At 40.7% G+C, this 10968-nt stretch overlaps 2 protein-coding genes across 2 annotated transcripts; one reads left to right on the forward strand and one right to left on the reverse strand.

Annotated features, from left to right (window-relative positions):
- Positions 1-321: 321 nt before the first annotated feature.
- On the reverse strand, positions 322-6855 carry itm2cb (integral membrane protein 2Cb). Its single transcript, XM_084057473.1, has 6 exons — positions 6571-6855; positions 3874-4011; positions 3421-3612; positions 2786-2896; positions 2443-2593; positions 322-1537 (listed from the first exon to the last, which is right to left on the reverse strand). The coding sequence occupies exons 1-6, from the start codon at positions 6649-6651 to the stop codon at positions 1446-1448; spliced, it is 765 nt and encodes a 254-aa protein (XP_083913599.1). The 5' UTR covers positions 6652-6855; the 3' UTR covers positions 322-1445.
- Positions 6856-8416: 1561 nt separating this feature from the next.
- Positions 8417-10968, forward strand: hes6 (hes family bHLH transcription factor 6). Its single transcript, XM_084057474.1, has 4 exons — positions 8417-8666; positions 9340-9429; positions 9549-9630; positions 10064-10968. The coding sequence occupies exons 1-4, from the start codon at positions 8589-8591 to the stop codon at positions 10516-10518; spliced, it is 705 nt and encodes a 234-aa protein (XP_083913600.1). The 5' UTR covers positions 8417-8588; the 3' UTR covers positions 10519-10968.

Consider the following 10968-nt stretch of genomic DNA (forward strand, 5'->3'; position numbering starts at 1 on the left):
TGTGGTAGTGATACTTTTACTTAGGTAAAACATATGAGTACTTTTTCCACCGCTGCCCATACAAATGAAAGCAACACAAATGCATGAATGCATAGTCCCAGATGTACCTGTATAGTATATTTACAGGAAGTGTCCATAAAAGACCAAACCATTTGGGTATTTGATTTATCGGTTTGGGGTAAATTCTGTGTTATTACAATTACAAGTACACCACCCTGGACTGATGATTGGCAGGCGTCAGGTGTTTGGTCAAATTTGAGAATTCTAGAAACAAACAAGAACATAATGTTTGATCATTTATTCTTTAGTGAGTGAGATATTACAAGCAGAGTTAACTGTACAGCAGGAGATTGTTTTGGGGGAGAATGAACTCATGGGCACAGGTCTCTCTCAGCACAGCTCCATATTATACAATAGAAAGACCCAGCATATAAAAGCCTTCAAGTGGGACAGAGTGGAATTGAAGAGATACAGGAGGACATGACAGGAGATTATGGATTGAGAAGTGGCCATAAATAAAAGTGAGAAGTCAATCTAACCACCAGGAGGAAGAGCAAGACAAACCAGAAGAAAAGCCTTTGATAAAGTATCATCTAGTATTATTCTGCCATCTACACTATAAAGCATCCTTCCTAAATAGTTCATAGACAACACTCAGTATAGCATTGGTCACTGAAGACTTTGGTTTGGTCTGCCTTCATCAAAAGCTCTGCTACTACAGGAAGTACAGTCTGAAGCCATGGGAGACCATAGGAAACTGGAAGATGCCACATGGAAAAACTATTAATCAAAGAAGGACAAAATGTAAAAGAAATGATCATTCAAAATTGAATTTCAGATAAAAATCTAGCCATGTTACAATATGAAAAGAAGAAAAAAAATCAATGTACAGTATATTGCTTAGGAAGAGTGAAATTAACATACATAATTCATTAATGACACTGGCAAAAAGGCCAAACTACATGAGGTATGCACATTTGCCATTTTTTGGACATACAAAATAAAATTAAAATAAAACAGGCAACAATTAAACATGGGAGAGCACAGCGCAAGCCTTTTTATGCCTCCAAGTATATTTTCCTACAGCACACTGAACTGATTTTGAAAAAATTAAAACATTTAGTTTACCAGTGAAAACCAATAAATAAATGTGTATCAGACACCAATCATCATCTTTTACACAACATGATAAGCTACGGGTATATGCAATTACATTTACAACTTCACTCAAATGTACAGACCGTCTGACAAAAAAAAGACTCAGTATATCAATCGAGAACAAACAAAAGAGCATTAACAATTCAACTTGAGACAAACAAAACAACAGAAAACAGTTTTGGACAAATACATGCTCTTAAAGTGCAGTAAAAGCCTAAAGCGTCCAAGAGGTATGGTTTTTAAAGAGTTGGCTTCAGTGTTGGATGTTTCTGAGTCCCATATCAGAGTCAGACCCTGTCACAGATGACAGTCTCAACTACAAAGGTGTTCTCAAAGTGCCGGATACTGTGGCACCTCTTTGCCTCACGCTTATCAATTCCTGAAAAGAAAGAGAGGAAAGGATATTTTAGACTTGGGCTCACCACATGGCATCTCATACCCAGCCTACAATCCTCAACATGGATAATTATTGCTTGTTGTCATGGTGTGAACCCATCTAAGTGTTCCTGGTCTCAGGCAGCCAATAAATTCAGCATCAGTGAGCGTAACACTACCTCCTACACAATGTGTGGTTCTATCCTGCATAGTAGGAATGACTCAGGCACACACGGATAGACACACGTGGGATGGCATGAGCACACGCACACACACACACACACACACACACACACACACACACACACACACACACACACACACACACACACACACACACACACACACACACACACACACACACACACACACACACACACACACACACACACACACACACACAGGCAGCTTCCAAGCTGAGCCCACACACTGTCATGATAGTCATGTAAGGAGATGTCAGAATGTGACGCAGCTTGGAATTCTTCTAACACGTGTGCGCACACGCGCGCACACACACACACACACACACACACACACACACACACACACACACACACACACACACACACAGCAGGAAGCCCCTATTTGGTGCTATTCTCGCTCATATTCATATGGGTGCCATGTCTTCATTCCTCACACCACAGCAGCCTGTCCAGACCCACGGATTTCCCTCGACTTATAGCCGTGAAATATGTTTCCCACTTACACGGGTACATGTGTGTGTAGGCAGAAAGCGGCTGACACACAGGCCAAAGTTTCACTCACTTATTACATAACATGGCATCTCACACTCGTAAGGGGTAGCCCCTTATATTCAGTATATCCTAAATAAACATGGAGAAGGAGCATGTGAACTAGCATGTGTGTGTTCATGTGTGAGTGGATTGTGTGTATGCGAGCTGAACTCACTTCGGTGTGGGTTGCGACGTCTGAGGCGATAGGTCTCTTTGCCATAGCAGAGTCTGTGGATGAAGGGCCCCAGCTGCCTCATGTTCCTCACCCTCCCTGTCACCATCATCTCCTCTTGGATGATGTACGTATGAGGCAGGTATGTCCCTCTCTGTGGGAGAAAGAGATGAGAACACATTCCAAAGGTTACGACATTGACCCGCACACAGGCCAGAGTGACAGTGTCACCCAGTTGAGTCACTCAAGGCTTTGGACACGGCACGCAACCAAGTATAACTCGGGCTTTATAATGCCGTCACTAGAATTGCTGCGCAAGCCTCAGCTATGAATGAGGTGAACTCACCTTGACGTTAATGAGGAGTTCCCACAGATTTCGCGGAGGCATAACTAGAGTGGTGTTGAGCTCAATGACGTAGCACTTGTCCAAAGCAATGTCATGATAAGCTGTGAGGCCCTGTGAGAAAGACAACAGTAGTCAGATTACATGAGCTGCATGTCGAAATAATTCTATGTCTAGGGACAGATTCTAATAGCCAGTTCTTTCAAGCCTCCAATCGATTTTAATCATTAAGATTATGTAAATTCACATATGTGAATATTTCTATTGGGTCTTTTTTGGTCTCTTTTGGGGATATTGTTGGCTGTTTGAATATGATAATATACACATTTGAGTAACTTATAATGCTTATACTTATAATGCGTTTTCCCTGTCTGAATATTCTGTATGTGGTACCATGACTGCTATTACACCTGATTTGGTGATTGTGATCAGTCGAGGGTGTGATCTGATTGTCAGTCTTGATTGTGATATGATCCATGTGGATCAACCAGCCTATTTAAAATACTCTCTCCAATGTTATGGAAACATATATAGTAATTAATAAGTACTACGTAAATACAATGATAAACTGAGTTCTTTCTTTCTTGCTAGGTTGCTGGCAAACGGGGTGGAATTCAGGTGGGATCATAGCCTCTTACCCTCTGAAAGTCATGGATGATGTCAGCAGGGTCACTGCCTCCAAAATGGGGCATGGGTACACTGATTTGCTCGTAGTTATCATCAAGGTAGATGCCAACGTTCTCCTCCAGCTCGTGTCGGGTTCTCACAGGAGCAAATATGGAGTCCTCATACACAACCCGACAGTGGAACATACTGTCCTCTGGGATCTGCTGGTGGGTCGAAACACAATTCTTTTAGCCTCATTTTTGCACTAGCTACACTGTAAAATCAGTGTTTATTTAACCCATGCAGGTTTTACAGTAATGTATTCATATGGCTGTTAAACTAACTTTCATTGTATGTAGGGCCATTGTCATTTAAAAGACATACATTTTATGATGACTCTTGTATTAGTATTTGTATTTTATTTTTTACAAACCATGTCAATGGTACATAGGCTACAGTTTACAAAATAAAGGAGGTTAACTGACCTGAGGTATGAAGTAATAGCGGTACATGTAGATGGAGGCCAGCACCAATCCTGACATGAAAATCACCAGGCCGAACGTGAGACAGCAAAGGCCATTCAGAAGAGACCTCTTTGGGCTGAGAGGGAGAACCAGCTCCTCCTGCAAAAAGGGGAGAAACTAGGTTACACAACAGGCCGTGGGTGACAAGGAAATGCTTAATATGTCAGGTTAATTATCGGCAATGTTTTGATGTCAGCCAGGGTATGCTCTTTCACTGAGGCACTTGCATTGATTGATTGATTGATTGATTGTTTGTTTGTTTGTTTGTTTGTTTGTTTGTTTGTTTGTTTGTTTGATTGATTGATTGATTGGTTGATTGAAATTCTTAATTTGCCAGGATAATTATCAGCAAGGTTTTGATGTCAGCCAGGGTATGCTCCTTCACTCAAGGCACTCAGCAATGCATAATCTAATTTAGTGTACTGTATCGCATACAACCAGGCAGTTGAGCATGGTTGTGTGTGCATAATGTTCTCTCACATCACCACGCTTTCCTGTGAACACTCTAAACCTAAAATCTTGTAAGGTTGTGACTGCCAAGTAGTTAGTCAGATGATCTATTGCCTACGTAATATGTGGTATTACCTAGGCTGGCTTGGGAGGATGGACCATGCCAAATACCCACCCACAATCTCTCAATCAATCTGCTGCCTCTCTGTACTACTGTTGCTATGGAGAACCAGAGCGGAGGGAGCAGATTGCGCCTAGCTCTGACGAAGATGCACATGGCTGTCTGGGACTTCTATTCTTATCCGCCTACTTCCACGCTCCATATTTGTCGATGGTTTCCCTGGCAGAACAATTGCGTGGGACAGGCGTCCCATGACAGAGGTGGTCCTATTAATATGCCTACACACACACTTCTGATGACGCTGAACCTGCCATTTCCGCCAATATCATCACACCACTCATGCTCACGCGTTATGTGTTCACTGACGTAATAAGCGGTTGCGGATGCAGACTATGTATTGGAGCCAAACGCGTCATATGTAATCTACTGTGTACATTATGTATTTGAAAAGGATTAGACTTGGATCTATGTCTTAGATTGTGTGCCCACTCTTCCGGTTACCATTCAAATATTAGGTCACGGTGCCTCCAAAAAAGGCAGAAATGAGAAGTCTCAGGGCACTTTATGGACCCCAGGAAGATTAGCAGTCGACCATAGGTGTCAGCTAATGGGGATCCATTTAATAATAAACTTTATAAACTATACACAGAAGAATAGTTAAAGGTACATCTAATAGCATAATGTAAAATAATCTACTTTGTTCATGAGCTACCTACACAGGCACCTCTTTGGTTACATTTGTTATTATTATCTTAACCACTTTTTAAACCCTATAGGGTCTATATTTGGTCCCCTCCTTTTTTCCTCACTACACTAAATATCTTCAGTAAAAATAGCAGATCTAAAAGGCCTCATAACATGTTGCATTGTGATGCGTTGTGAGCTTGTAGATCTGCATTTTTTGCCAAATGTTCATCTATTATTACATGCCCATAATTGAGACTTTGAGGTTCATATGGTTAAACAATATTCTTTCGTGCAGAAAAATGAAGATAAGCATATGGTGAATTTAAAAGCAGCTCTACCCCTGGTCTACATCAGTAGTTCTCAGCCTGTGGGTCGGGACCGCCCACATGATTTTGAGGGGGTCCCCAGATGAAAGTGAAGTGACAATTTAAGGACTTTTAAGACCTTTGTAATACCTCAAAAAGACCATTAGGCTACTGCATCAAAAGTAATCAACAAAATATACTATACAAACTGGTAAAACATTGGCCAAATTGTATTGCATAGACTGTATAAAAGGGGTCACAGCCTGAAAAGGTTGAGAACCACTGGTCTACATGACATTTGGACATGCTGCCACCTGCAGGAATGACTGGGTATTAAGCTATTAAGCAGCACCTCAGCAGTGACGTAAGGAGTGGTGCAGTGATAGCATAGAGTACACTTGTTTCCTCAAATCCACAATCTTTGCTAACTTGAAATTCTATCAACAAGAGCAAAGGCATGTTTAAACATTAATGCACCTTGAGCGTGAACCCAATGCCGTTGTATTCTTATAAATAAATGTGCACATAGATAGATAAGATTTCTTATATGCAGGCAGCGTCCCAGGCTGTATAGCCCAAACAAGGTGACGTAATGTCAACATCCCAGCCAGGCTATAGATGTCTGATCACTCAGTCGCTTATGATTTAAGTATAATCACACAAATTATACTCTATGCCATTCATTGCACAAGACTGCAATGCAGTAGCCACCTAAATAAATCAAATCTCGTCACGGTGATATGCTGACTTGTGTTGAGGAATATTGGCCTTATTCATGAAAAATTAGGACCACAATGGAAACAATTAAGCCCTTAGGGCTTTTTGTGTTAACCTTTTAGCATTGTTGTATAATAACTGTACCTCTATGCCGTTTGCAAACTGTTAATAAAGTATTCAATGAATGATCATCAATCAATCAATACATCAATACATCAATCAATCAAATCAAATAACGTAATATGCAGGCATAATAGTTCTGATGACATGATACAGTCACACGTGTTAAAAGGGAGATGCAATGACAAATCAGGAGGCTTCATATGGGAGAAAATGCCATAGATATGGAACAAAGAATGAGAAATCCTGCAAACTCACGTGAGGTATAATAATCTTGTCTCCATCGCTCTCCTTCTCGGGCTTCTGCGCCGAAACTGGCTGGAAAGTAATCTTCACCATGTCTGTAATATAGCCTGTATCTGCTTATTATCTTGGTGATGGGTGCACTGGATTCTGCAACCGAACAGAGGAGCATATATGTAGTATACCTCGCCCCCGCCGGACAGCAAGGGATAGTGACCTCAGACACGCGTATTCTCTGACGAACGAGCTCTATGTGTGGGAATGGAGGAAAATCCTCCGCTCTAACACCAAAGTAAAAGTCCAAATAGAACACAAACTCATACATAACAACGGTAAGCCTTTGATTGTTGTTGTTTTTTAACTCTCATATCAAGTCGAAGGAATGCCAAAACTTCTCATACTGAATAGGGACCCTCCTAAACCAGCTACAAATAAGTCTTATTACTCGCAAATCTATCCGTGTCTCTTACTTTGAAGATTAACTCCAAATATGGCAGTGTTCCGTCCGTGTTTAATTTTAAAGCTGCATCTAGATTTGCTGTGTGCCTCTTTGTGTCAGCGTTACATCCATGGATGGATGTGGGTTTACATCTCTGGATCATCCGGAAATAATACCATTAATCCTGAATAAAAGTCCTGAAAATCATGATCAACTATTGTACAGGAAATGCCCTTAAGCAAAACGAAAGATCTCCCATGCAATCTGTTTTAACACCGTTTCAATTATGGCTCTAATCAGGGAAATCTTGATCATCATAAATCTATGGATATATAGTATATATATCCATATAATAGCCTATTAGGATTTTCTCTGGCGGACAGAAAACTACGCAAACAAGTTTGGTGATATTTTGAATAGCCTATCCTATAGCCTAATATAATTGCATTATGTGTAGAATGTATTAGTTGCTCATTGATTTCTCGATCAGGCATTGACATCTCACAGAGCTTGACATGACAAATGGCTCTCATTTTCCTGCAAAGTGCCAGAGAATGGCTTAATGGTCAACGGTTGAAACAACAGACCTTAAAGTTTTATGGCTCACAATCCAACATGAAAGGTGATAACGTGAGAAGAGACTGTCTGTAAACATCATAGAAACAACTTTTAATCTAGTCAGTGTTTTCACATATTGTGATTTGTAGTACATTTTTAATTGAAAATGTTACATCTATAAGCCTACTTTATAGTAGCCATACTTGACAAAAAAATATTTGGAGGGTTTTTACAACCAACATTTGGAAGCTACATTTCTTTGACACAGGTCATAAGGCAGTGGTCCTCAACCTGTGGGTTGGGACCCCCGGCGGGTCCCCACATGATTTGTGGGGGGTCCCCAGATAACTGTAAAGTGACAATTTAAGGACTTTTAAGACCTTTTTAATACCTAATAACTAAATTAAAAAGACCATTACTGCAATAAACGTAGCCTAATCAACAAACTATAAAAAACGGATCAAACATTGGCCAAATTGTCAAATAATATAAGAAAGGGGCGCACAAATTGTGATAGCTGATCTACAAGCTCACAATGCCTCGCAACGCGAGATACAATATTTATCTATAAGTCAAACAAAATGTAATGCCTCAACTAATACATTCCAAGTGCTTGTCAGGGTCAAATAGGCTATGCCTGAAAAGGTTGAGAACCACTGTTATAATGCATATGACTGGGGTTTCTGAAATTTAGACTGTCTTCAATGTATATATGTTATAATGTCATCATCCCCCTACAATGAGACAGTAGATAAAAGCCTTGACCGACGATTGGCTGATCGGAGCAGCCAGCTCCAGCATTCATTCACATGTAAATGAACCGTTATAAATACCCAGTGCACTGCCCTCGTCCCCTTCAATGCTCCAAGCTGCATAACAAGTCCTGCCTGCCTGCACCCCGTCTAGTCTGCAACCTTTGTTGGCAGCTGGGACCAACAGCCAGCCATCTGTCCCTGTGTCCCATTGACGAGCTGTAACGGCTGGATTTAGACAATCAGTTTGTGTGGCAGAGCCTGGGTTAACTTCTACTAACAACATGGCCCCCATCCGCAATAACACGAATGGAATGGACAGGGAGGATGATGAGGATTTTGGCACCAAGGTGGACAGAAAGGTAAACAGTGTTGCCAGGTCCGCTTATTATAAGCGACGTTGGGCTTGTTTTTCTGTAAAGTTGCTTGTAAATATTGGTATTGTTTCTAAAGTGTAGTTACTTATTTAGCCTTCCTTCCTGATGTTGTTTAAACCAGTGGTTCTCAAACATTGTGCCCCCCCAAAAAATAAACAAATAATATTATATATTAAAATATTAAAACTTTATTTTTTTAGATTAGAAAATAGCAGATCTACAAGCTCAAAATGCTGTGAGCTTGTAGAGCGGCTATTTTCAAACAGCTGATGTAATAGGTTCAAAGTGTTCATGTGGCCTACAGTAGGCTATATTTGCTTCTTTTGGGCTTGTTTTCATAGACGTGGTTGCTTATTTCTCTCGCAAAATCTGGCAACGCTGAAGGTAAAGCCATGATGTCTTCTTCATGCAATGGGATCTCAGTGTTTATGTTTGTTTTAAACCACTAAAGCCCTGTTTTACACTTCGTCTTACGGCGGTGTCGCGCGCAAAATAGCGAAAATCTACATGCCCACAACGCATTGCATCTTGACCCGTTGTGAACTTGTATATCTGCCTTTTTGTGTTCGCTTATAATTGCGTGCCCACAATATGGACACGCCGGTGTTGAAAGCAAAGTCACTCATATGATCGGTTTGTTTTGTTTATGTATTTACAGATCAGGAAACCTCTGGTTGAGAAGAAGAGGAGGGCTCGCATCAATGAAAGTTTACAGGAACTCAGGGTTCTTATGGCAGACACAGACGATGTAAGTTGAGCTATATGCAAACATTTTCCTTATATAACATTATTGTGTGAGCCTACTACACACACGAATTGGGCTGAATGATCAAAGATAGAACCATACAAATTATCTTTTATTTACAGTTGCAATCAAAGATGGAGAACGCTGAAGTGCTGGAGGTGACAGTGAAAAGGGTCGAGAGTATTCTGCAAAGCCGAGCTCAAGGTAAAACTTTAAGCTATTCGCTACAGTGTCTAATAAGCTAGCCTACATGCAGTGGTAGTAACTAAGTAAGAAGTAACTAAGTACATTTACTCAAGTACTGAGTATTTCCAATTTTCAGTAGCCTACTTTTACTTCTACTCCACTACATCCTGACCCATTGTGAGCTAGAATGGCTATGTTCAAAAGTTTTGTTTTTTTTGAAAGCTTGTGAAATGGGACATTCTGCATAATGAGTACTTTTACTTTTGGTACTTTAAGTACACTCTGATGCCAATACTTTTGTACTTTTACTAAGTCAATTTTGAATTCCGGAGTATTTCTACATTGCAGTATTGATACTTTTACTTAAGTTAAAAAAAAATCGATCACTGTCCACATGTTATGTATACTTGTGAGGACTCACTGAGTTTGTATGGTGTTTTATATCAATCAGAGGTGGACGCAGAGAACCGGGAGGCGTGTGAGAGGTTTGCAGCGGGATACATCCAGTGCATGCATGAGGTGCACACTTTCATCTCCAACTGTCCGGGAATAGACCCCACCATCGCCGCGGAGCTCCTCAACCACCTCCTGGAAAGCATGCCCTTGAACGACGAGGACCGTCTGCAGGTGATGCTGCAGTCGGACATCACGACAGACAGTTGCCCAAACAACAGCACTTGGCCTTTGTCTGAGTATGCAGCACTGATCTCCCCCGGGGGAAGGAGCGTGTCCCCCGGCAGCTCATCGGCCCTGTCCCCTGCTCCATCAACCACCTCCACCGATGACTTGTGCTGCTCGGATCTGGACGAGACAGACTCTGATCAAAGCCAGATCTTCATGGAAGAGGGCGAGAGTCAGGGTGCGTCACCCTTAACGTACTGTGAATCAGTATGGAGGCCATGGTAGATTCGAAGTCAATAAAACAAAGTCATAATCACATACTGATTTGTATCCTCTTTTTTTTATTTTTAGCTTCGTTTTCAGACTGTTGTGTGTAGGACATGTTAGGATAAGACTAGCCTGCTGTTTTAAAGAGCTGTCAGCTTGTTGAATGACATCTGCTAAACTCTTTGTGTAATTATTTTGGTGTTGCAATTAAACTAATAACAAAATTTTATTTAAGAATAACTATTTAAAAACAACAACAGAGATCCATAATTAGACCCATAGGGTGTTCCCCTGTTTCATCAGTGAAAGCAGGTATAGATATAGATGTAAGTCATTTTCGATGTTTAGGCATGTGTTTACAATTTTGTATTTATAAATGTCTGTAAATGTCTGTTGATTTTCCAATTCATAAACTCTTACACTGACTTTTCAATATGTCTTTTGAATAAAACTAATTCACTGCCCTGA

The sequence above is a fragment of the Gymnoscopelus microlampas genome, assembly GCF_963454915.1.
Source record: "Gymnoscopelus microlampas genome assembly, chromosome: 5".
In the NCBI taxonomy this organism is placed as follows: Eukaryota; Metazoa; Chordata; class Actinopteri; order Myctophiformes; family Myctophidae; genus Gymnoscopelus; species Gymnoscopelus microlampas.

Coding starts and splice junctions, on each gene's coding strand:
- hes6 (XM_084057474.1), top strand. CDS start 8,589: ATGGCCCCCATCCGCAATAACACGAATGGAATGGACAGGGAGGATGAT. Junction 9,430..9,548: donor TTATGGCAGACACAGACGAT/GTAAGTTGAGCT, acceptor TTTTATTTACAG/TTGCAATCAAAGATGGAGAA. Junction 9,631..10,063: donor TCTGCAAAGCCGAGCTCAAG/GTAAAACTTTAA, acceptor TATATCAATCAG/AGGTGGACGCAGAGAACCGG.
- itm2cb (XM_084057473.1), bottom strand. CDS start 6,651: ATGGTGAAGATTACTTTCCAGCCAGTTTCGGCGCAGAAGCCCGAGAAG. Junction 3,613..3,873: donor GCTATTACTTCATACCTCAG/GTCAGTTAACCT, acceptor TCGACCCACCAG/CAGATCCCAGAGGACAGTAT. Junction 2,594..2,785: donor AACTCCTCATTAACGTCAAG/GTGAGTTCACCT, acceptor TTTCTCCCACAG/AGAGGGACATACCTGCCTCA.